Raw genomic sequence first — 27,264 nt, 5'->3', positions numbered from 1 at the left:
TGTATAAGACTATAATCCAGAATGTAGTTTTTTACCCAGCAGAAGCCTGGGACATTAGCAAGTGGCGACATCCAACAAAAACAGCTGATGGGGTTTGAGTATGTGAACAGGATGAATGACGACATAATATCAAATAGGATAGTACGATGGATACTATCCCAGCGGAAGAAAAGGGGCCACCCACGACGCGGCTGGAAAATAATGTTGAAGAGAGAATGGAAGCAAGGAATATGGACGTTGAGGAAAGTCAAGACAGAAGAAGATGGCGACTTGAGGCGGAAAAGTGGCGCCAGCCGTAGATAATCCACAGGAAGAAGAAGGGAGAACAAGAAGAAGATGATGATAAGTTGCATAATTGATAACATGTCTAGACTAAACCTGTTACAAAATTTGAAACACATAATAATACTACTTATATTATATTCCATTATCAATATTACGACTAAAGATGGTAATCCAATTGATTCTTAGACATATAGAACTCATTAGCGACAATGAGAAATTCTCATAGACCGAATCCAAATAGAAATTTTGTTCTCTCGAATGGACCTTATGTGTAAAGTGATCTACCTCTCATCCCTGTTGCTGACAATAAGATGCATTCGTATTGTATTTTTAGACTATCGTACATCAAATTCGTGATATAAGAAGAGAACCTATGGTAGGCTTAATCATTTTTAATGAAGTTGCTGTAGCTCTTCTCGTGCTCCTGCTACTGCTGAAATACAGAATTATTAGTCACCAAGCGTTATCGCCGTTACTAACCAAAAATATATTGGTCAGAAGGAAAACTGAGTGTATTTCGAAGCAAGACCTTTGCCTCTCACCTTTAAAAAAAGACACATCTGTTTTTGGAATACTAAAAGAATCATGATGAATGAAAAAAGCGTGTGTGAAGACAAGAGTAAAGTTTATCTTTATGTCTGCAGATTAATGTACATGATGCAAAGTAACGAACTATGAGATCTTTGTATAAAATAGATTTTATTGTAAGCTTTTTTAAATACAGACACACTACATTACATGCAACTGATAACGGAGTGCAGAACATAACTGTTTAATTGTATTTGTAACAGTATACGATGAAAAATGAGGCAAATTTTATTGCCTTTCTGTACGATATGTTGCATTCGATAACATCCATACACACACACTAGTAAACTATTTGCTTGTATAGACAGTTCGCTCGGGTACTGTCCACAATTTCACTCAGTCACTGTATCATTAATTTACTTTCTCTAAACTAGGATGAAATGGAGTAATCCAACAGATCAGGTATGCTGTCATGTGGTGTATTACTACTGTTACAGTACTTGATGGCTCATAGCCACAGTAACTTTCATGTTTTTCACGACTTTCTTGACAACATCGCGTGTAATCTGGCGAGTATAATTTAGCATTTATCGTAAATGCTATCGATTTGACTCGCCAGAAATAACTGAAGTGAGTATTTATGTTTCTTTTGTGTACGGTGTTTGTCAAGAAGGCATGAAATCGTTAAGCTCAAGTTTCACACGAAGGTTTTAATTTAATGCAGAATGTCTTAAGGGGTAGTTTTGTATTGTTGAAGGGAAATCAGTTATTTTCTTGTAAAGAATCAATCGTGACGGGCAAGTAGATGACAAGTTGATTACAGGAAGCTCCTGTTAGCAAGTACTTGGATTAGGATTTAATGCAAAGTAGATACTGTTTTCCGAGTGGATACAGCTACTCGGATATTGCCATTCGTGTGAAACGAGTCGAGTGTAGAAGAGTTCAGGGCGAAGAGAGAGTCCCCATATCCCACATGCCAGGTAACTCCTGTCGCTGAAGGGGCTGTCTGCGAGACAGAGCTAGGAGAACGTTTGCCGACTTGACGCTGCCGCGGAAGGAGTTACGTTGCCGGCAGATCGACAGTGCAGGAGCGCTCGCGCGGGCGCCCGCGGGCCGCGTTATGAGCTCGCCGCCGCCTCCGCAGGCTTCTGCTCCTCCTCCTTCGCCGGCTTCTCCTCTGCCTTGGCGGGCGCCTCGTTCGTCGGCTCCTCCTCCGCCTTCTTCTCCTCCTCGGGCTTCTTCTCCTCCTCCTCCTTCTTAACCACCTCAGTCTTTTCCTCCGGCTTCTTCTCCTCCTCGGGCTTCTCCTCTGCCTTCTTCTCCGGCTCCTCCGCCGGCTGCGCCTTCACCGCGCCCTGCGTCTCCTCTGGCTTCTTTTCCTCCGCTTCCGCCTTGACGGGTTCCACTGCTGTCGGCTCTGCTGCGGCCACTTCGGGCTTGGCGTCGGCAGCGACTTCGGTACTGACGGGAGCTTCGGGCGCCACTTCCTTGCTCTCTTCCTTGCTCTCTTCCTTGCTCTCTTCCTCCTCAGACTTTCCCTTCTTGTCGTCCTTCTTGTTGTCCGTAGGCTTCTTGTCCTTCTTCTCCTCGGCGGCAATAGCTTCGCGCCTTCGGCGGGTCGTCGCGGCGGCAGCAGCGACAGCGGGAGCGTCGTTTTTGGCTTCTTCCTTGGGAGCGTCCTTAACGGCCATCTCTTCTTTCTTGGCTTCTTCCGGCTTCGCTGGCTCCTCCTCCTTCTTCACCTCCTCTGGCTTCTTCTCCTCCTTGGCGGGCTCGGGCTCGGCGGCGGCGACGGCTGGCTCCGGCTTGGCGGGTTCTTCTGGCTTGGCAGGTTCGTCCGCTTTGGCAGCCTCCCCTTCGGGCTTCGGCGTGTCCTTCTCCTCGGTCTTGTCCGCAACAGCATCCTCCAGCTTCTTCTCGTCCTCTGGCTTTGGCAGCTCTGCAGCCTTGACCGGCTCCGATGCCGCCTTGGCCGGCTCCTCTTCTGTCTTTGCGACGGTAACGGGCTTGTCACCCTCCGGCTTGGGCGATTCCTCCTTCTCGGGTTCCGCGACCTTGACGGCGTCCTCAGCTGGCGCGGGCTTGGGGTCCTCGGCAGGCTTGCTCTCCTCCGGCTTGGCTGCCTCCGCGGCGGGCTTCTCCACCGGCGCGGCTGCCGTCGCCTCTGCTTCGGGCTTGTCGGACTTGACCTCCGGCTTGGCGGCGGCCTCAGCAGCGGCCTCTACGGGCGCGGCGGCTGCAGCTGCGGGCTCGGCAGGGGCGGCCGGGACGGGAGCCTCAGCGGCTGCCACAGCTTTCGTAGTCTCCCCAGTGGGGTCGGCTGCCGGCGTCTCGGTCTTCACGGGCGCGTCAGCTGACGCCTCCTTCTTGGTGTCGTCCGGAGCCACGGAGGAGTAGTCGGTGATGACCAGCGGCACGACTGGCCGCGGCGCCTCGTCCACGGGGAACGCCACACACGCGCACAGCACTGCCAGCGATACTACCAGCAGCTTCATTCTGCAACAAAACAATCACGTTGACATCTCCCCTCGTTCTACCAATAGAGGCACTTCATGAGCTGCTGCCACTTTCGTATTCGCCTTTTCTTTTACAGCTACATCTACATCCACATTCTGCAAACTATCCTAAGGCATGTGGCCGACTGTACTTTGTTTATTGCTTATCACCTTTCTCCACTCCTCCTTTCCTCTTCCCTGCAGCGTTCCATTCACGAATTTTACACGGAAAGGACAACTGCCGGCCGCTGTGACCGAGCGGTTCTAGGCGCTTCAGTCTGGAACCACACAGCTGCTACAGGTTCGAATCCTGCCTTGGGCATGGATGTGTGTTAGTTAGGTTTCAGTAGTTCTAAGTCTAGGGGACTGATGACATCAGACGTTAAGTCCCATAGTGCTTAGAGCCATATGAATCATTTTGAGAGGACAACTGTTACGAATCATCCATAGGAGGTCAAATCTCTGTAAATTTACCTTCATAGTCTTTTCGCGACATGTATGTAGTAGGAAGCAATATGTTGATTAAATGTTTATTTGTATTTTTCTGCTGCCAGTCCCATTTATTTATTTTATATTTAATTGTACTGCACACATTTCGAGCTGTTTCGCTCATCATCAGACCTTTATACATGCAAATGTTACTTGAAGATAAAATATCTTAGTTTAGATTAACCTAGAACTTGCTTCTGGAGTGACTGTTGGAGTGTTTGGGGGAGGGGGATGGCAATGGGTGACTTGAAACCGATGTCCATTGTTGTCTTCTGCTGGCTTGGAGCTGTGACTCGTTGTTGTGGTTGATACCACAGCCTGTATATGAAGCAAAAAGTATTACACATCAGTTGTTATGGCGTGAGCATCGTTTGTTACACTTTCTATATATCGATTGCTCACTTGCAATTTTGACGTTCCAAAGCCTCACCTGCAACGTTTGTGTACTGGCAGAGCTGTTGTTCAACATTACGCTACTGCACTGCTTATTTTAACACTTTTTTCCTGATGTACCTCTACTGTACAAACGTTTCCAGTGTGTACAGTGAAACGTCTGTGGAGAAGCGTTTGTACGGTGACGCACATTATGGAAAAGTGTTTAAGTATGCAGTGCAGTAGTGTGATGTTGAAGAATGGCTCCGCCAATCCACCGACAGTTAAGATGAAGCTTTGGGACGTCAAAATCGTAAATGAGCAATCGACATATAAAAAGGTATGTCGCACGATTATCATGCCATAACAACTAATGGAGAACTACTTGCTTCCTCCACTGGCTGTGGCATCAACGACAACGACGAGGCATAGCTCAGCACCTGCAGAAGACGACAATGGAGATTGATTTCCGTAACGAAATGTGCTGTTGTTCTTTGGATCTTTTCCATTTCCTCTATTTGGATCTTTTCCACTTCCTGTATCAATCCAGTTCAACCTGGTACAAGTCACTGACTGAGCAGAAATACTCAAGTGTCAGTCGAATGAGGTTGTTTTAAGCTACATGCTTCATGTGATGGACTACAAGTTTAGAGAATTCTTCCAATTAATTTCGTCTGGCTCCTGAATTTCATGTGATTAGTTTGATGTGACTGTTTCATTTTGAATTGCTTTGTTTTCTCATCCCGAGATATTTAACGGGGGTGACTGTTTTCAACAACTGTTTGGAAATCGTGTAACAGAGAACGATGGGTATTCCCGCCTGTTTAGGCCCAATACACCACATACGCGTAAGTTGATGATCGACAGGCAATTCCTGCTTTAAGTGATCTTTCTGCATTTCGCTAAAACTTTCAATCGTTACATCTTCTTGCACGCAACAACACCATTCACAATAAGCCTCTTGGGTTTCCGACATTATCTCCTACGTCAGTTATATGTTTTGTGCAGAATAATAGCCCTGTAAAATTCCACTAGGGTTCATCTGAAAGTACTTTTACGCCTGAAGATTTCTCTCCGTTAAGAATGATATAATGTGTTCTAATGTTTTTAATTCTTTAATCCAGTCACAAAGCTAAGTCTGATATTCCTTACGAGCGTACTTTTTTCATTAGGTAACGGTGTGGAACTGTGTCGATGCCTTCCAGAAGTCAAGGAACACTGGGCGCCAGTATCTACTGATTTGTGGTCCAGAGACGCCACAGAGAGCGGTGGGATACCAACCCGACTGTCGCCCGCCATACGGCCCGACAACCAGGCGTGATGCTCTGGGTTGCCACTTCATTTCACACCAGGACTCTCTGGTTATCGTCCGCGGTTCGTTACAGCACAGCGGCACCTCTACGATATTCTACGCCCCGTTGTTTTCCTTCATGGGAAGCCATCCTGTTCTTGCTTTTCAGCAATATAATGCCCGCCCACACAGAGCGAGACTCGTATTGCTTGCCTTCGTGCTTGCCAAACCCTACGTCTGTTAGATAGGTCGCCGGATCTCTCCCCAACTGAGAACGTTTGGATCATTATGGACAGGGCCCTCCAACCATCTAAGGATTTTAACGATCTAACGCTCCAATTGGACAGAATTTGGCACGATATCCGACAGGAGGACATTGAGCAATCGATGGCTAATTGAGTAACTGCTTCCATAAGGACCAGAGGTGTACCAACGCGTCATTGAGTTTCTGAGGCTCTTTCTCTTGAATAAATCATCCAGTTTTTCTGAAGCCGTGGTTGTTTGTTTGTCTGTACATGTACATCACATTTTCCGATTTCCGTCCCATTCAGACAAATCTTCGTGGTGTACCGTTTTTTATGGTCTTAGGGTATATTAATGACTTAAACGTGCTCAAGCCTGATGAAGGATCGATATTTTATTCACTTTTTTGTTATCTTACAGATGAGTGGACAGCTGATGCGAGTCGTATACGGCTGTTTTCTACAAAGTCCCACCCCGCCCTCCACCCCTCTCGTGATCTATTACAGATACGACGTCCATATCGATCTTTTTTCAGCCGTTTAATTTATTCTAGTATTAACGTCATTGTGTCAGCACAGGCGTAACACTGTTTATTTTTATACTCAATTCAAGCACAATCGATTTCAAGACTGTGTAGTATCACGATCAGAAATCAAACCTCCCTCAAAAATTGAGGGTTATGAGTACCACTTCAGTTTGTCCAGAACAGGAGGATACCATAAGGAACTCAGTCACTTGTCGTGTCAAGCGTGCCGTATGTTACACAAGATGACATTTAAGGACAGCCGGAATTATTTTTTTAATTGAATTTTCTCGTTTTGAGAAAACCGATGGAACGATCTGTTTACTTGCTAAAAACATTCAACAGCCTCGATAGCATAAATGTTTGTTTATTTAAGACAATCGGTTTTGGCAGACTTCGCTGTCATCTTCAAGTCTTAAAAAATCCTTTTTCTTATGAAACGTATTCATGTTACGTTGGACCTCACGCCAAGTCCAACGTAAAATGAACACGTTGCGTGAGAAAAAGATTTTGAAGACTTGAAGGTGACAGCAAAATCTTTCGACACTGGGTGTCTTAAATACGTACAGAAATATTTATGCTATCTAAGCTGCTGAATGTTTTTAGAAATTATTCTGTACGTATCCAGTAAAAAGAAGTCGGTATTTGCATAACTAGTTATTAAATAAACAGAGCGTTGCTGGTACAGTACGTTACAACATTTATGTTGTTGGAATGTACAGCCGATGTAGCTGTTGTATCGTTAATTGGCATTGTGACCCATCCATGTCTCCGACGTTTCTCTAACTCTCGTTCGCTACCGTTAATCCGCCTTCGCACGATCGAGACTGCGATGTAAATGTGCGGAGGAAACAAAGCGCGCGCCCCTTTAAGAGGACAGGGTAATAAGCGAGGCGGCACGGCGCGCCGGGCCCGCGGCCAGCTGAGCTCGCCCACGCGGCGCGGCTCGCGCTTCCCACTCTGAGCGGCGCCGCGCCCACGGCCGTAGAAAGCGAGTGTGCGACAGCGGAAACGGCGCCGCACAGCACAGCACAGCGCCAGATTGTCAGGGCCGCGTCGACTGCTCGTGTCACAAACAGCTGCTGTCGTATGGCTCACCAGTCGAAACACAATGATCCCTGTCTCACCCTTCTTCGGTACGTTTCCTGACTTTGCGTTTTGGTCATCACACAGGTGCTCCAGTGGACTAACGACAGAAGAGACCAAGCTAGCAGGCGCAGAACACGTATTTTTTTCTTCTTCTTTTTAACGAGTTTGGGAAGGGGATCAGTCTTGCGATTAGTCTGAAGCGTCCCGCCATTTTCTTCTCCCCTGTGCCAATCTCTTCATCTTACAAACAACTTCTTCATCTATTTGGCAATATTATAAAAAGAATAGTTGCTACTCATCATATAGTGGAGACGCTGAGTCCTAGGTAGACACAACAGAAAGACTGTCAAACAAACAAGCTTTAGGCCAAAAAACCCTCATCGGAATTAGACAACAAACACACACACACACACACACACACACACACACACAACTCACACCCATATGACCACAGTCTCTGGCTGCTGAGGCCATTCCGGCCATTCTGGCCACGCCAGCCAGAGGCTGCGGTAGTGCCTGGCCCAGAAGAAGGCCGCTGCAATCGTGGCCGAAACGTTGGTTTTTCTCCAGCAGCAGCAGTGTTTACATTATGACGCGGTACCAAACCCAGAAAACTTTTATGCCGACTGACTCTGGCCGCGGAAGCCTGCGCAATTATATAGCTTAATTGTTTGACAGTCTTTTTGTTGTGCCTACCTGGGATTCAGCATCTCCGCTACACGCTGAGTAGCAACCACCCTTTCCACAATACTGTCATTATTCCATCCTGGATTCTTCATTTACTTGTCTGATATATTCCGATATCTGTTCCGTCCCATAAATATTCTACTCAATTACTTTTTCTAGCACAGTTGAAGTCATTCTCTGATGTCTTAATACGTCTCATATCATCGTGCCCCCGCTTCTATTTACTGTTTTTAATATACACTTTTCTTGTTTTTTTTCATAGTTCTGGAATTTGGGGATTTTTAGCTGTTAAAAATTTGTTAATTCTTTTTTATTGCTTTCTAAATCACGGCAAATACAAAATACAAACAATAAACCCAATTCAATAAAGATACCCTTCCCTACCGATTCTGTGGCTAACCCACCAATTACGTATTCGTCCACTTAATTTTCAGCAGCTTCTGCGACACTAAATCGCAAAATCTTCGATTCACTTATTTTACGGTTTTCCGCACAGTCTTTCGTTCACTTCCGTACAATGCTGTGCTCCGGATGTACATCCACAGGAATTTCGTCCTCAAATTAAAAAAAAAATGTTTGATTACTAATAGACTTACTGTGGTGGTATTCTCTTTTTCCCTACGCCACTCTGCTCCTTGTGTCCTCCTTGCTTCGTCCGGCATTCGTTATTTTGCTCCCAAGGTAGCAGGATTCATCCACCTCAAACCATACTCGATAGAAAGTCTGAAATGCCGAACGCCGTAGTGCAGTTTCAAGTAACTGAAGAATTTCTGGAGGTGCGTCAGAACTTAGCTAAAGCCCATCCTTGTTAATTGCTACAGTCGTACTCCGCCTTTCGTGAGCTCCCTATCGAATAGATGTCTAATAGTAACGGGGATGATAAATCATAGCCGATTATCAGTAGGAGGAATCGGTCTCTCTAAGTGAGCAGTGAGTTACGGAATCCATGAGACCACACAGCCGATAGTCAGCATCCGATTACAGCCGAACTGTGATGGCGACGATGCTTGAGTATTGTCTACAACTAGAAAGAGATGTTATGTGGTTGGTTAACCCGTACCATTTTCAGTAGTGGAAGTTGACTTGATATGTGCTGTAGTTCATTAGAGTGAAGGAAAAGTAATACACAGTGTTTGACTCTGAAGGTCAAAATCGTTATCATAAATTGAGTACTTCGAAATAAGGAGCCAATGGTTGGAATTAAAAATTTCTGCGTGGTGAAATATTGAGTGAGTAATGAGTGTGAGACACATGTTTATTTCATCGCATCGACGTCGGTGTCGCTAGATAGAAAAACTATACTCTATTATCTGTATAGTTCCAGAAGATGGGGCACAACTCGTAACAGGGCTTTACAGATACGCATTTAATGTATTGGGCACAAAGATGCAGCACTCGAAAAGGTGAAAGAATGTGCAGACAAAAGTACCGCAAGATGAGAAAAACATCCTAATTTGGAGAAATTTATCGCCGTGAATTGAGACTTACGACATATTGCGTGACTCAGGCTGCAAAGAGTTCGCCAAGATATCGCCACAGAATTATTTGCTCAGCAGAATTTGAGGAGCTAGTGTTGGATCGTGTGGTAGAAGATTCGTCAATAAGCACTTGTTAATATGCCTATAAAATACACAGCTTCCAGAATACAGCGTGGAGATTGCTGGTCGCGCTGCAGTTACACTCCTTCAATATACAGCATGTGGATTCAACGACACCCACTGATTTTGAACCCAGAGTTAAGTTCCATAAGTGACTGGTGCAATTAATTTTTTGAGGCAGACATTCGTCACTTTGAAGCATAGCTACCATATAATCCATTTTTAACGATCAGTTCCTTATGTTCGGGAGGACGACGGTTCAATCCCGTCGCCAGCCATCCTGATTTAGGTTTTCCGTGATTTCCCTAAATCGTTTCAGGCAAATGCCGGGATGGTGCCTTTCAAAGGGCACGGCCGATTTCCTCCCCATCCTTCCCTAACCCGAGCTCACGCTCCGTCTCTAATGACCTCGTTGTCGACGGGACGTTAAACAACACTAACCTAACCTTATGTTCGAGTACTCCGTTTAGGACTGTTTAGCATCTGTTTCCAAGCGGTGATCTGGTAGAACACATGCCATATCTTGCTTTGTTTTGCTATAAGGCGAAAGTTAAGTCTAACAAAGAAACAGCCCATTTCGCGGGATAAATTTCTTTGTTCCTGTCACGAGTTATCGTTTACTGCCGACAGGCATATTTTATGAGGGGTTCTATAGTATTATGTGGCTCCAGTAGAAAATATAAGTCTAGCCATATATACCGGTACCTCTGCTATATATTTTATTCAGTAATGTTAAGATGTGTATGACCGAAAGGTACGACTAAATCAAGCGTGCCAAGTGACAAGATTAGAATCCACCTTCATGTTTAATCACATTGTAAACGGTTTATCAACGTTTCTAAGGGCTCTTTAAGTCAGTTGCTCACTTACGGTACGTGGGCAAGCTATGCCAGTTGCTTTTGGCACTTCTTAGTCTTCAGTACCAAATTTTCTGGTATTCATAATGTGAAGGAAAAGAAAACAACTTTTACCTTTAAACGTACTTTAAGACAGTGCAAACTGTGTGCGGTAGACACCGTACCGAGGATTCGTTTATACAGTTCTGACTACCAGCGGCCTGAACTCTCATTCGGGTGATTTCTTACTCATTTCTTTCGGTTTCTACACGGCGTTATATTCGTTATTTTTGAAATTTAATCAATATGCCGCATCGTTGTCCGACCTGAAGCGTAACACGTTACCTCTAATGCTGCAGTTGTTAATCATACCACCATCAGGTATAAGGTCAGTTTGCTGTGACGAAGAGTCAGAAGAAAGTGAGGAAGCCGTATTCAACTCTAATATGCCGTCGTCATAAAGATCATTAGAAACTGAAAACTATTTTGACAGGGATGGGGAAGGAAATGGACACACTTGGCTTTGATGAAGAAACGTGCTTACGCTATCGTGAAGTAATTAACAAAAATCGTTGCGTTGGGTGAGCGGACTTACGCCCCGTTTCACTTCTCCCTGAATGCTGTGCGTCGGGATCCATGCCATGTCGTTTGGTGAGACATGAAGTACACTGGCAGCTCTCAGTGGTCGACAAGGCTTTTTACTGAACATCTGATGCCGTTCGGGGGTATAACCATTTTCGTCTTTCATGACAGCGCAATTTCGTTTACATCCAGCAGTAACACGCGCCATAAAGCACAACTGCTTAATACAACGTACTTTTTTTCACCTCAATTTCGAAAATAAATTTTATTGTGTTGTAATAGGTATGTTAACCTACTGAAAGAGAAATAATTTTATTTCTTGTTGTAAAGGCAAAGGGTATATTAGCCTTTTAACTGACACTGAAAAATTTAGAAGTAAAGCCATAAACTGTATTTTATTATAACTGTACACAAATTATGTGCAGGATATTTCATGTAACGATGTCCATCAATCGTTTTGTTGAGGCTCTCTTATGTCATGGATTTGAAGCACAAAGTGAGCGAGGTAACGCAGTGGTCAAGACACTGGAGTCACATTCGAAAAGACTAATTTTTAAAACAAATCCACCTATCCAGGTTTAGATTTTATGTGGTTTCCTTAAATTGGTAAAGGCATATGTCGGGAAAGTTGCCTGGAAAATGACGCGGCCCATTTCGTTCCCTATTGTTTTCCTTCCCAAGGTTGGACTTCATCTCTAATAACCTCGCCGTCGACGGGGACGTTAAGCCCTGATCTCGCTTTCCCTTCTTTTGAAAAACAGCAAGACAAAACCCCCTTATGGTGGGAGATATTTCCTTATTACATAGCTGTTTGTCCTTGCTTACACTTACCTCACAGTGTTGGAAGTATCATGTAAGCGACATTACTTTACTGTGTCCCATTAGTGCGGCTGAAGGCTGAAGCCTATCGGTGTCTCGATCTACCTCGCAAGGGCGCTTTCCCCAGTGTTATTTTTCCCGCCGGCGTCCTCGGGGTAGGTTCCCATGTTTGTCCGCTTCCAGCTGGCGAGCGAACGGTAGCATACACGCACCGAGGCTGCTGGCGCGTCTTCCTGCGCAGCAATTAAGCGACCTTTCACTGACTTGACATTTGCAGATGAGGACGCGGATGTCGCTGCGCTGGGTTTCGAAACTCCCTAGCAAGCTTCACTCTGTCACGCAGCCCTCCAAGCGAGTGAGGCAGCTATGCTGCATCATGTTGACTGACCTGTTTTGAATGAGGTCAACATTTGTCATTGCGAGATTAAAATGAGATTTTACGCGACACTTCTGCACAACTCTCTTTTCCAGAAAGGCCACCGGTCTCCTAGAAACGCATTTAATGTCATTTTGATTACAGAGCAGGCCTGTTACTGAGGTTAAACGAAACAGTTGTGACTCTTTAGCTGAAAAAAGTTGCGACTTGCCTATCTCCGTTTATGGTATCTGGCACAGAGAATAAAGTGTTCAGGGAATGTCTCCTCGTCAGATTTGTCGTAGACTGTCAGAGGAAGCGGCTGTTACCATGATGTTGTTGTGGTCTTCAGTCCTGAGACTAGTTTGATGCAGTTCTCCATGCTACTCTATCCTGTGCAAGCTTCTTCATCTCCCAGTACCTACCGCAACCTACATCCTTCTGAATCTGCTTATTGTATTCATCTCTTGGTCTCTCTCTACCATTTTTACCCTCCACGCTGCCCTCCAATGCTAAATTCGTGATCCCTTGATGCCTCAGAAAATGCCCTACCAACCGGTCCCTTCTTCTTGTCAAGTTGTGCCACAAACTCCTCTTCTCCCCAATTATGTTCAATACCTTCTCATTAATTATGTGATCCACCATCTAATCTTCAGCTTCTTTTGTAGCACCACATTTCGAAAGCTTCTATTCTCTTCTTGTCCAAACTAACTATCGTCCATGTTTCACTTCCATACATGGCTACACTCCATACAAATCCTCTCAGAAACGACTTCCTGACACTTAAATCTATACTCGATGTTAACAAATTTCTCTTCTTCAGAAACGCTTTCCTTGCCATTGCCAGCCTACATTTTATATCCTCTCTACTTCGACCATCATCAGTTATTTTGCTCCCCAAATAGCAAAACTCCTTTGCTACTTTAAGTGTCTCATTTCCTAATCTAATTCCCTCAGCATCACCCGAGTTAACTCGACTACATTCCATTACCCTCGTTTAACGGAAGAAAATGTCCGTTGCAGACGCGTAGAGATAACACGCAAAGTTACTTGAAGGTGAAAGGAATAGTGATGATAAGTCGACTGCCATTGGGAACAAAATGACGCATAGAATTTTATCTAGTCAGTTTAGCTGTGTTCCCGATTTGAGTTCACCGCGGAAACAAAAAGAAATCCGTGTGGTAGGAGAACTGCAAGGTTTCGTCGATTCTTCGAGGGACAAATCTTTTTCTTATAGTGGCACGCCCTCTATTTGTCCGTGACCGAGTTTTTCCTTTGATTCTAGGCCAAAGGACAAACTCTTCCTTATCGCCATTGTCAGCGAAGGAAAAGTGACCACTTCCTTTTCTTCTTTTATTCGTCACGCTGGCCCGCCATGAAAGTTGCGGCAAATGTAAGTCGCAACTAATTGCGTGTGACATTCCATCCGATTCCTCTGACTTTGCTACAGCTTGAAGAAAATAATAACGTACAAAGTTCATGAAAGATGCTAAGTAAGTTGTTCGTGGCGTCGGATCATTATTTGGAAAGAAAAAAAAAAAAATAAAAGTGATTAATGGGGTAGCTAAAACAGTAGTATTTTAGATGTCTTACAGAGGGAGCGACGTTGGATACGGCGAGGAACTATAGTTGAAATGTGTAGTGTCTTAGAACATCTGTGCCTTCACTATACGTCGCTGTTTCGCATTGTAACAAAAGCATAGTGTTGTTAACTAGCAACCAGCACTGAATTTTAACTGGCAAGTATCAGTCCGTCCGGGGGATACCACAAATGTATGTTTTTAAAATTTTGTTTTCAGATTTACACGTATTTCAAATGACGACTAGATTCGAACCATTCAATGATAATCTCCATACCTAAGTAGGCCTAATCTCGAATCACGATCAGTAAAAATCATTCATATAAAAGAACTCAGCCAGAGGATAGCCGACAAATTAAAATCCACTACATCACCATGAAACTCTTCGTCACATTTTCTAAAGCAACACAACAGGTTGCTAAAGATGTACTTTTGTAACAATATGATTGAGTGATATACTGTGTTACCATTAAAAGCTGCAACTAAGCGTTGATGATTTTCTTTTGATATACAAGGGCCAGTTACATTAATGCGATCACTGCGTGTGTCCGACGTCAACGTGCAGTAATCACTCACGGACGGCAGGTGGCAGCACTGCCAGTGGAGCGTATATAAAACGTGTCACGAAGGATTGGGAGGGGGGGGGGGGGGGGACGTTGAGAGGACGAAGCGGTAAACAGTGCAATCGCCGTCGCTATGTGGAAACGGGGCGATTTATCTGATCGTGCATGACAAAGTAACGAAATTCAGAACTGGCGCCGAGGCAGTTGTGGTGCGGGCCATAGATGACAGGAATGATCGACGGCTGCGAAGATGTACTGCCAAATAGACGTGCAACTATTGAGCAACTGACCGCCATATGAACAAAGAGGCTAACCACAGTGTGTCCTCAATGACCGTTCAGCGAACGTTGCCGCGTACCGGCCTTCGCATCATGCACCGAGTTTTCATGTACCCATGCTGACTGCTGTTCATCGCCAACGAGGGCTAGAATTTGCACGCCAATGTGCACCGGGCGACCATTGGGTGGCGACAGGTGGCCTTTTCAGGTGAATCACGTTTCGTGTTCTATCGGACAGATGACCATTGGTGCTTATGGCGTGAAACGTCCGAGAGCAATCACCTTGCAACGAAGAGAGAGCGTTATAGTCTGGGGAATGTTTTAGTGGCACTCCCTGGGTGATTTCGTGGAAGGTACTGTGGATCAACAAAAGCATACATCTATACTTGGGGACCATGTCGATCACTGTGCGCACCACATGGCATCTACCAGCAGGACCGTGCGACGTGTCACACAGCTAGCAGTGTACGTGCGTGGTCAGAAGAGCATCGTACTCCCGTGGCCACAAAACTCCTCGGCTTTAAACCCAGTCGAGAGTCTGTGAGACCACCAAGACTGAGCTGTTGGCGCTATGGAGTCCCAGCGGAGAGGCCTAGTGAAGCTGGACACGGCACCTGATTCGGCATGGCTCCACAACTCCCTGTCGGTACCTTCTAGAACCTTCCCGACTATCTTCCTACACGTCTCTCGCTGGGAAAAGGTTGTGACAGATGCTCATATTAATATGAGTGGACAGTGTATAAGCTCTATTTAAAAGATTTCAATTGATCACGATTGGTAGCTACTCAACTCTGAAGATGATCATTGAATGATCAGAAGTAGTTATCATTTAAAGTATATGTAATTGAGACAGAGAAGGTGATCATTTCTTTACGCTTATTTTGTGTTCTACAGTTTCCTCGAATCAGTGGAGGCGAATACTTGAGCCAAACACTAAATATTTTTTTCGCTTTCAGCATTCATTCCATAGCGACAGTGAAGGATACATTGTCTGTTCGTTAAGTTGTTTCTAACCTTTCATCTTTATACTTTCTTGCACATCTTCTCGCGCGCGTCCTGTTTCAGAAAGAAAAATTATGATTTTTATTGTTGCTTAATAATTTCGAGTGTATTATCACTTGATAATAACTTTCTTTGGTCACTAACAATCATACTGTCGTGCATCGTAACCCAAAACATAAGCAACAGCGAGTGTCGAAATGTTTCCTTCAACTGGGTCACGGCGGATGTCTTCCGCCAGCCTATTCCAGTCGAGTTAGTCGCCCATCTCTCGTGACTCGAAAGTGGATCGGGCACTGGATTTCATTGCAACTTTCTTTTTCTCATCATACTATTTTAACTGTTCTATAAGTGCTTTCTACCTCCTTTTCTGGCTTCATGCCATATCTGTGTAACTCGCCGAACACCAGTCATAACCTTTCTTTTCTGTGTCGTCATAGATATTAGTGCCTGAAGTTGCTTAACGACTTGTTGCTAAGTGAATATTATTGCGCTTTTAGAAAGGAGCTTATACAGACTGTGCATAGGACAGTACCCTCTTCATCTATATTAACTGAGTTGACATTGCATGTAACACAACGCGTTAATGGGAAAGCTCCAGTTCCTTGAGAGTACAAACTTATGACACTATTTAGTGCGACCATCCAAAGTCTTCAGACGCGTACTTGCGTGTAGCTCTGTTTGCATTAGCCACCTGCAGTGGTCTTCACATTGGAGCAACTTTCCCCACTGCTCATTGGAGACTTTATGCATCATCATCGTATTACTTGCTTGGAAACTTGAGTAAAAGTATCGTCGTCAGGAGAAAATCGCTGCCTGGAGTACGCTGTTCTACAGTGAATGTATTTGTATTTCGTTCAGAGAAAGACCATCTGCTGCTTCTGCCTACACACGTGTGAACAAATAAAGAAAAATTCTGGAAACATTTGTCCACATCTTCTAAGCAGACTCAATAAGAGTCTCACATATAAGCCGAATTAGCAGTCAGTGGACTTTCGTGGAGAGCCAACGGATCACTTTCGGTCTCTTAAAAAAAAGTTCATTGACTGCATTTCTTCCTGCAGCCTTTTATTTATCGTATGGCAACAACAGCAAACATTGACAAGTACATAAAATTTAATTTCATATGTATATCTAGTTAAGTATTTACATATACTTTAGTTTTACTTTTTGACACAAATTTTATACACATTTTTAAATTGTGAAAATTACTAACGTAATATTACTGACTACTTTAACTGATATAATTGCAAGTGAAAAAAGGGAGATATATTCCTGTAGCCTTATTGTGCATCATACGCCAGGGACGTAAGAACTATGTGAAGACTGTTTTAAGAAGGGAGAAGATGCAATAACTACGTGCCTAATCCTTAATTAGAGACCGAACGATGTGGCTCAGTGGTGGCCCACTGGACTCGCATTCAGGAGACCAGTGGTTCAAACCCCCATCCATATTCCTGTTTCTCAGACTCCCTTAAATCGCTTAATGCAAATGGAGCTCATTTGAAAAGGACAGAGCGTATTTCCGTCCCCATCCTTTTCCAGTGCAAACTTATGTTCAGTCCCTCTCTAATGACCACACTGTCGACGGAACGCTAAACCTTAATCTTCTTTATTTAGAATCGAGGCCTTTTTACGGTCTCCAAATTCATATATCTATTGTTAGTTTTGCAGTTCATAATGTCTGTGATACTTCTCAATAGTCAACTAAATACCCTTTCTTGAGTTTGAGGAACTGATTGAAAATTCCAGCAACTGATCGATGAACATGAAGAAAGAAAGAACCGTGGATGGCATCTGAGCAGATAGGTGCAGTGATTAAAAATGGCTCTGAGCACTATGGGACTTAACAGCGGACGTCATCAGTCCCCTAGAACTTAGAACTACTTAAACGTAACTAACCTAAGGACATCACACACATCCATGCCCGAGGCAGGATTCGAACCTGCGACCGTAGCGGTCGCGCGGTTCCAGACTGAAGCGCCTAGAACCGCTCGGCCACTCCGGCCGGCAGTTATTAAAACATTGGTCTCATGTTCTGCAGAGGACACGTTAAAATCCTTGCCAGGATGACTTTTTTCTCTTCTTTTTTTTTTTAGTTTTGCTTATATCATTCCAGGAACGCCAGGATAGTTTCATCAAACGTTATTCTTCTCCAAATATTCTATATTCTCCGTTTCTAATGGTGCCGATGTCGTTGAAGCATTAAAAGCTAGCGTTCCATCCTTTTGTTGTCAAAAAGTCGAGGCCATTAGAGACGAGACGGATCGTCTAAGTTAGTTGGCGAAGGATAGGTCAAGGTGTGTGTGAGAAAAAGTTCCGGGAGAATTTTCTTCCGTGGGGATGCACAGCCTCTAAGTGTTTCAGCAAAGAACACATTGTCCGTTGTAGGCCGTATTGTGCTTTATTAAAGTCGTGCTATTAGCTAATTTCGGCCGTGAGCCATTATCAAGCACATTTGCTATGTCATATATTACAGATCGTGGCCGTCACGGTCGTTTATGCGACATACATAAAACCAGAAGTCGTATTCCATCGTAACATACTCCACGTTGTACAGAAGAATGTGATGATCACGATATGTAAAACATGACGTAGCAGATGTGCTTGATAATGGTTCATGGTGGAAATTAGCTAATAGCACGATTTTAATAAAGTGCAGTACAGCCTACAACGGACAATGTATTCTTTTATTAAGAAGTTCCGGCGTTTACCTAAAAATACTGAGGAAAGCCGCAGAAAACCGGAATATGTCTTGTTTCCTGCTGTAGGTTAGATGCTCCTCCCCACTTACGAGACCAATGTCTGAACCACTGCACCGCCAGGCTCGTTGCATGCATACAGTTATGGAGTCGGTATCTATTTCTGTGATATCCCAAACCACCAAGCCCGTTTATCACTAGCCTTGTCGAGAAAGCAAGATGTCACCAGATAATCTTTCATTAATGTTTTGTTATATATGTATGTTTGATAGCTACCGTGTATTTCACTGACAAAAAAAATCTTAACACCAAGAAGGCGTTGTGCGACATAAACGCAATTTCGAAGGCGTGTTTCTACATCTTAAAGATGATGTCTATTTAGATTTCGGGCCAGTCACATAAGAGTGGCGGTAGTAGCACCACTATGAGAATGCAAATCGGCTTTGCTTTAAATACACGCTGTAACGGTGGTGAGAATCAGTTACCGTTGAGATTGGACGTGTAGTAAGAAACTGGATGTTATGTCTGTGATACTGCAGAAAGACTTTGTAGGAATCTAGCCACTGTACATGATTTCTTGCAACGGTGGTTACGAGAATGTACAGTCGCAAGAAGAAGAGCTCCTTACGGGCACGTGGCACTACCGACAGACCACCGTGTTCCGTGTATGGCTCTGGCGCATCGTACTGCACTTGCAGCAGAAATTTGAGCAGCAGTTGGTACCACAGTGACACAACGAACTGTTACAAATCGGTTCCTTCTAAGACAGCTCCGAGCCAGACGCCCTGTAGCTTGCATTCCAATAACCCAATCCACCGTCATTTGCGACTCCAGTGGAGTCAAACGAAAGCTCATTGGAGGCCAAAATGGAGGTTTGTTGTGTTTTCTGATGAAAGCTGGTTTCGTCTCGGTGCCAGCAATAGCCGTGTGTTGGTTAAGAGGCGGCCAGTTGAGGGCGTGCAGCCAGCCTGTCTGCGTGCTAGACACAATGGACCTACGCCTGGTGTTATGGTCGGGGTGCGATTTCGTATGACAGCAGAAGAACTCTCCTGCTTATTCCACGTACCCTGACTGCAAAGTCGTACGTCAGTCTGGTGATTGAACCTGTTGTGCTGCCATTGACGAACGGCATTCCAGGGGGTGTTTTCCAACAGAATAACGCTCGCTCACATACCGCTGTTGTGGCGCAACACGCTCTACAGAGTACTGACATTTGCCTTGGCCTACTGGATTACCATATCTGCCTCGAATCGAGCACACATGGGACATCGTCGGACAACAACTCCAGCGTCATCCACTAACAGCTTTATCCATCCAGTATTGACCGACCAAGTGTGACCGGCATGGCACTCCATCCCACAAACTGATATCCGGCACTTGTACAACGCAACGTGTTTTGATGTCTTTCTGTGTCACGATACAGCAGGTACACTTTAGTTTGAGTACTGGACAACGTGCAGTCAGTTGTATCGTTCAAGTTGTGTTGTGGTACAGTTTCAATCGTGATAGTGTGTCTTCTTATACAATAATTCAGTCGCAACTCAGTGTATGTACCGTAATATCTTACCTACTTTCACAAAAGACTTCACTTACGTTTATTGTACTGTTCGTTCGTACAGACGGCTCAGTATATTTTATTTGCCCTGAACCTCCACGTGTCAGCAAATAAAGCCTTACTACTCCACAAGTGGTATGATTTTCTCTATGATTTGGTAAATGGAGTTAACATGTAAGCTCACGCCCTCTACGCTGAAAAATATCCATTTCGCAGAGCATCATCGGATAAGCTGTTCGGTTGATTTTTCCAAATTCTCTCTACACGCCGAAAAGGTAAACGACGGAAGGCTTCGCTCAGTTAGCACACCAGATGTGGAGGATCGTGTGCTTCATTTAGTGGATGTAAATCCTGGAAGCGTTGTGCGACTATTATCAGAATTTTGGAAACTTGCGATAAGGTCTTATGGGACGAAAGTGCTGAGGTCATTAGTCCCTAAGCCTACAGACTACGTATAATCTAACATAAACTAACTTACGCTATGGACAACACACACACACCCATGCCCGAGGGAGGACTCGAACCTCCGACGGGGGGAGCAGCATGGACCGTGATAAGGCACCTGAGACTCACGGCTACCCCGCGCTGCGATTATCAGAAGACGAAAACATGTCATCCTCTTTGTCTGTATAGTGCGTTATATGAGCAGTGCTATATCCACACCATCTTCAGCGCACCCAGGCCCTAAGACCTCGGGCATAAGACCACCAGGTCAGTTTGCAATTCTGTCAACAGCTCGTCCCAAAGTGTAATATAGATCCACTAACTAGACAGAGTAGCATGGAGAGCTGCATCAAACCAGTCTGAGGACTGAAGACCACAACAACAACAATTACTTCTAAGACTATATGCACTGACGAGGCGAGATTCACAAGAGGGGTTGTAATGAATTTTCGATAATCAGCATGTTTAGACTGATGAAAATGCCCATGCCATTGCAAAAGGGCATAGCTCAGTTTGTCAGTCAGTGTATTGACAGGCGTTCTTGGCGATATAGTAATAGGGTCATAGATGCTACGACAGTAATTAAAGAGGGCTCATTTCAAGGACATTAACTTATTTCTATCTTACTGGAGATTGTAATACGGCAGCAAAGACTACAGATGCGGTTCACTCAAGATGGTGCAGCAGCACATTTTCGGAGCGAAGTGCGTGAACATCTTACACCGTCATTTCAGAACCACTGGATTAGTTGGGGAGGCCCTACACTTAGGCTTCTTCCTCCCCAGACCTCAAACTCCTGTAATTTTGCTTGTGTGGACACATGAAGAAACTGATGTTACTCTGTCATCGACTACAGGATGCCAGTTTCAGTGCACGCGTGAACGAACAACAGCGAGTGGGTCAACTTCTAAGAGTGCGTGGCTCCTTATGCGGAAGGGCAGGTGGATGCATTGCCATGAATAGAAGTCTAGTTGAGCACTTCCTATGAACTAGTGTCCTGAATGGACGTTACGTTGAGCTCCTGAAAGCAAGTGTTCATATATCGGAAAGGATGCGTTTCTGACCATGTTTAGTGAATTTGTTCTTTTTTTTCTTGTTTCGATGAGGACTACCACCTCTCAGAGTATTAGGCACTTTTTTTCAATATCATGTATGACGTTCACAGCATCTGGACGTTCTCATAACATATTTATTTGACGTCACATTTTATCTCAACGTACTAAGACGTCGTTTATAGGGGGAACAGATTTGGTTGCATCCAGTGATCAGAGCCTGCTTTGGACACTGTCTGAAGAGACAGGGACGCAAACTAAAATGTGAGTATGCTGTGCCACTACAAGAGGACAGACTCTATTGGCGTCTCGCTTCATTCAGTTGCGTTCGGCTCACTGTTGGTGTGGCATAAACTCGCAGAGGCGGCTCGGCGCCAACCGGTTACGGTCGGAGTTTTTCGCCGTCGTGCAAGGATCCCGCGGAGTCCGCGCTCTTCCTGGCTCTTATTGTTTTCATAACTCGTTAGCATCGCCGCCACCAAGGCGCCTCCGTCCAGGCACCTGAGGCCTTGTCTACGTGTTGCCGCGGGACTTGGTTGGATCGCTTCTGACCTTTGTGGTAGCTCCAAAGGCAACTCGGAACTCCAAATCTCAAGTATCCCACTTGAGGTTGCTGTTCAGCCATAGGCATCATTAAAAAAAAAAATTATTAGTTCATGCATTGTTAAAAATATTTGAAGGAGGGGGGGAAGCTTTTGTCGTTAACTGTTGAATGTGAACGCAAACTCACCCGAGGCACGTTAAACCTTACTCCTTGTGCCCATGTCTTCCATTCTCTTTGACAAAAAGTTTATAATTTTGCGCGTCCTTTTACTGACTTTGCTGTTTAAGTCTGCTAAGCTCCTTCAGCCAGTCAGAATTTCGTTGACTCTTATTTGCTAAACGACGTTCAGTCGCGTTATCATACTACTTGGTATGGACGAGCGCTTTCCCCGAAATCGGCTATAATGAATTTGAAATGCGACACAAACTTAGGTTGATCATGAAAGACGTTTCTCTTCATTCAATTCTCTCTCTCTAAACCAAATGAGCACTGAACTGTTTATTTTCTTTCGGGACTGATTAGTAATGACTTGGCTGATTTTACTTCCGGATATTTATATAAAAAAGTATTTTGGATGTCGACACAGAACCCCATCGTATCTGCAATACCGGTGAGAATTTGAAATTCCAGTTAGCATTCTACGCAAAGAATAAAACTGATGATGAATCTGATGTGATTTGCAAGTCGATCTCTCGAAAAAGATAAAGAACCATGTTTGTAAATTTATATTCGGGGCTACCCACGCGATTTTTAGTAGTCACTCTGCGTTGATGTAATATATATTGCATCAAACACTCGGACCAAACACAGTTCTTTCGTCTCTCGTTCCTCCATTTAGTTAAGGACTTCTATACATAGTAGCCACGTTGTAGAAAGTATTGGGTGGTTCAAATAGTTCAAATGGCTCTAAGCACTATGGGACTTAACATCTGAGGTCATCAGTCCCCTAGACTTAGAACTACTTAAACCTAACTAACCTAAGGACATCACACACATCCATGCTCGATGCAGGATTCGAACCTGCGACCGTAGCAGCAGCGCGGTTCCGGACTGAAGCGCTTAGAACCGCTCGGTCACAGCGGCCGGCCCTATTGGGTGGTGTTTCCCAGTAATATTACTTGAGACAAGGGCCTTACAGTTTACTGTCGCCCAGCGATAAAACATTGTACTTATACTGCGAACGATACTGATATTACAAACCGATTTTTAAATTCATAATCGATGGCAACGGGGTTCAAATTCTTGTCTTTGTTTAGTTGTTCACTTTAGGAAGATACTGGGTCTTTGCTTCGACAAACCCACGAACTATTCACTATTTCGTGCATCAAAAGCCAAAACTCCGGCTTTAATAACTCCCTGTAAACAGGAGATTTAACTTTACCCTTCTATCTACTTCTGATGAGCTTACTGTCGATTCGAAGGTGAATCGTATAAACGAAACGGAAGTTTATTAGTGTTCTCTTTCTATAACACCTTATTGTCTCACCAATAATTGAAAACTTTTTCAGATGACGCATTTAACCATTTTTTCTTCTTCTTGTAATTCTTTTGGCTACCCTGGAGCGAATATTTTTGAAATAGTTCTACTACCCATTTTGTGATCGGGCAACCCTCTATAAAAATTCAGCACTTTGCTCAAAAGTCAAAGAATCTCCAGATTATTTTTTCACGGCAGTTGATTTCCTTAGCTATCGGAAGAGAAGCTGTATGTATTATACTATCAATAAGTAACTGACATATATGTTCTGCTGCAGAATACCTTAGTTTGTGATCAAACTAAGACATTTCTTGTACAAAAAGTGGGACAGAACTTTCGAGGACACTTGTTTCGCGGAGATGGTTGTCAGGAAATGGGCACTGTTGCGCCTGTCGGTCACTGCCTTTTACCAGAAGGCGAACTCCGCTGCGTTTCTCAGCGTTGCGTGACGTAACATAGCGACATAACAACGGACTGCTTAATGTATGCGCATTTCTAATCCTGCGACGGTACAGTCGCGTCATTGTGCGGCTACGACGAGAGATCGGGCAGCAGCATATCTGCATATTTATTACACTGGAGGTAAAGAGAGACGTCGATAGGATGCTAGGGCCAGAAATTGAGGTATCCCTGTCGTCGTAAATATTGTAGAAATTACGGTATGTTGATGATTTTCACTTATGGACCGTCTGACAGCAACTGAATAAAACACAATTTTAGTGCCATACGCGTTTCGCCTTTATTTTCTGCAAGGCATCATCAGTGGCAGGTTGCGTAGACAGTTTCTTACATATTACGCTCCTGTTGCATTTTTGGTCTTGTTCTTCTTCCTATGAGCGCCAATTTGCTGTTTTTTCTGCATTCCACAGCACTATGCACTGAACGCTTTTTTTAACACAAAATCATCAACATACCGTAGTATTACGCGCAACTGAGGAGGACAGGACCAAAAAATTGAAGATTGTAGAAATTGTCTATGTGACTTTTATCGTGTGAAACAGCAGACTTTTCTAAACGAGTTGGTTGTTGCGACATTTCATCAGGTTCGTGCTGTTAGATGCGCAGTACATGAAGCGATCAGTGAAAGGCCACGGGCTTGTGGGCGGACTGGCTTTGTAGAACATAACAAAGCATTGTGTAGCGGGCCGGGGCAGCCACGCCTGGACTCTGGCCTCGGAGTTCAGTTCTGCTCGTTTATCACGGTGTGCGTTTCAGTGTGGCGTCATTACTGGTTAACACTAGTCTCTCGCGGAAGCATTTTGTGTTCTCTACTCGCGTCGCAGTTTTCATGAAGTGATATGAAGGGCGATATTACGAGCAGAAACATACGGATACCTTAATGATGTATACGTGCTTCAGTACTAATAATATATTGTGATATCCATAAATACGGAAAACACGTGAAAATGAATAAAGACTAAACCCTCGTAAGATAGGCCCTATCTGTATACTTACTAACTAAAGAAGAAATGTTCCTCTCATACCCACGCATTGAACTCTCCTGCACAATATTCAGCTTACCCTCCTCTTAGAATGAAATGCTCCTTTCTTACCCTAGCATTGAACTCTTCCACCATATTTCAACAAATAAAATGTAACGCTTGTCGTCAATCGTTAGCGGAAAGACCTTGGTACATGAAAGGGAACGACGTCGAAAGCTTGCATACGGCACTAATCACTGAGCGGAAGACGTTGTTGCTTTGACTATCCAGAATCTTCATCAGCAGTCTATAATAGTCAATTAGAAACTACGAGATCAAAAAACAAAAGTCTTACTTCTAACATACACTGCCTCATGTCTTATAGTTAGGAATCGAACTACCACCACAAATAAAATAATGCACGAGCAATAAACTTACGTGTAACATAAATGCGCAGTTTGCTGACATATTATACGTTTTATTTTGTGTTTGAGCACAGCGAGTGTTGTTGCTCGCAATAGCTTGTTGAGCTACATTGAATGTTGCATGAGATATGGAAACCAACTTGTTCATATCCGTAGACAATGCGGATACTACAGATACTGAACATACTGTCGTGACAACGTGTTTGAAAAAGGCAGATGAATATTTTTATAAGGAAACAAATCAGAATGTTACTGTCAGAAGAGATCTCTCGTCATGTGAAGAGAATTTAAATTCTGCTACGTTGTGAATGCGAGAACAAAACGTACTTCGCTGGTTCCACACATTACTTTGATTGGAGTAGGACTGTAATGGCGTAGAGAAGTTTACTGCAAAAGCATCCAGAAACTGGAAGAATTTTGCGTTTACTGTAAGTAGAACTAATGTCTTTCGCTTTATGCATGATGCTCGGAGAGCTCTGCGAAATATTTGAATTGCAATGGAAAGAAATAAATTCCTCAAGCGGGAACAATTTCGTCGCACGGGCGATTTATTTAATCTTAATTCTTTTCGGGTGAAATACCAACTTCATAAGGTGGCATAAATTTCTCGTAGATGTTATTGTTCTTCATGTAGGGAAACATGTTTAACCATAGAGGATGAGGTCTCCGTCTATGACTGACACCGTAGACAGAAGACATTCGGTACTTGTCGTTTTAGAAAAACACCCTTTCTACAGAAAAGAAACAGAATGCCTGAAGATACCTAAGGTCTGGAGCTGGTTATGGATGTTGAGTCGTTCGTTGGACAAAATTATGAATATGAGTTCCGATGTTGTTCCGATGTTTTCTCGGCGTTATTGGTAAGCGTGTGTTTTCTGGTATCAATCTGAGTTGAGGCTCAAATGGCTCTGAGCACTATGGGACTTAACTTCTGAGGTCGTCAGTCCTCTAGAACTTAGAACTACTTAAACCTAACTAACCTAAGGACAACTCACACATCCATGCCCGCGGCAGGATTCGAACCTGCGACCGGAGCGGTCGCGCGTTTCCACACTGTAGCGCCTAGAACCGCTCGGCCACTGCGGCCGTCCTGAATTGAGGATTCAATTTTTGCACATACACTGTCTCGACAAACGAACTAGTCGTTTATTCTTCAAGTACCGCGAGCTTCGGTCTGTTTGCGCTGTGGACAATGTCCAGAGAGCGGACGCGTTTAAGATCGCCGTTCGCAGTACCTGAAAAAGAGGGCCACCTCTTTTGTGCGCAAGAAAATGAAATCAATCATTTCGTCTGGGCACCCGGAAACATGTTTTCTTCCCTGTTACTGATTAAAATGTTTGATCTCATTATTGATGTCCTTACGTGTTCCTGAAGAGTACATGGCGCTGTTATAGGTAAAACTATGACAAGTTTAGAATAACTATGCAAAGATGACTAATAATGTTTTAACACTCATTTTTTGTTGTTGCTTTTGCTGCATGGCGCGGGCTCTTGAAGAGTATTCTGAAACGGCAACTACTGGATGAATCCTTAACGTACTGTCACTTTTTCGTAATGAGAAGTGTTTACAACTTCAGATATGTATCAGTAATTGTCTCGCTTACCACGAGAGAAGACTTGTGGCTAGCGATCCTAACTGTCGGTGGCCTGCAGGGGCAAGCTAGAGAAAAAGCGACACAGAGTTGACCTACAGTATCGGATCAGACATGTTCCTTGCTTCAGGTGCATTGCCCAGTCGCTCGGTGAATATATCGAATTTGCAAATTCTCGAAGAATCCTTAAAGTAAATAACCATTTTGCAGCGAGAGACACGCATGGTGCTCACAGCTTCCATCATGAAACGCGTCCGTAGTTGCGAGGAGCGGCGGCTAGTGCGGCGTGCGTACCTGTCAGTGGTCTATCTGTAGTCGGCAGTAGAAGGAGCGAGGTTAGCGGCCCGGGTCGTGGCGGATGTGTGCGCGTCAGCGCGGCGCACTCACTTTATAAGGGCGGCGGCGCCGCCTGGTGGGGGGCGGCGCTCTCCCGCCTCCCG

The 27,264-nt window shown here is 44.2% G+C and overlaps 1 protein-coding gene across 1 annotated transcript; it reads right to left on the bottom strand.

Annotated features, from left to right (window-relative positions):
- Nucleotides 1–965: 965 nt before the first annotated feature.
- On the bottom strand, nt 966–27,264 carry LOC126475854 (neurofilament heavy polypeptide-like). The gene is made up of 2 exons (XM_050103497.1): nt 27,119–27,264; nt 966–3,309 (listed from the first exon to the last, which is right to left on the bottom strand). Exon 2 carries the CDS (start codon nt 3,306–3,308, stop codon nt 1,932–1,934), a length of 1,377 nt encoding a protein of 458 aa, XP_049959454.1. The 5' UTR covers nt 3,309; nt 27,119–27,264; the 3' UTR covers nt 966–1,931.

Source organism: Schistocerca serialis, chromosome 1 (genome assembly GCF_023864345.2).
Source record: "Schistocerca serialis cubense isolate TAMUIC-IGC-003099 chromosome 1, iqSchSeri2.2, whole genome shotgun sequence".
Lineage (NCBI taxonomy): Eukaryota > Metazoa > Arthropoda > Insecta > Orthoptera > Acrididae > Schistocerca > Schistocerca serialis.
Note: the sequence above shows the minus strand (reverse complement) of the source record. Positions and strands in the feature narration are given on the sequence as shown.

What these genes read in the sequence shown, in the direction of transcription:
- LOC126475854 (XM_050103497.1), bottom strand. Translation starts at nt 3,308, where the DNA reads ATGAAGCTGCTGGTAGTATCGCTGGCAGTGCTGTGCGCGTGTGTGGCG.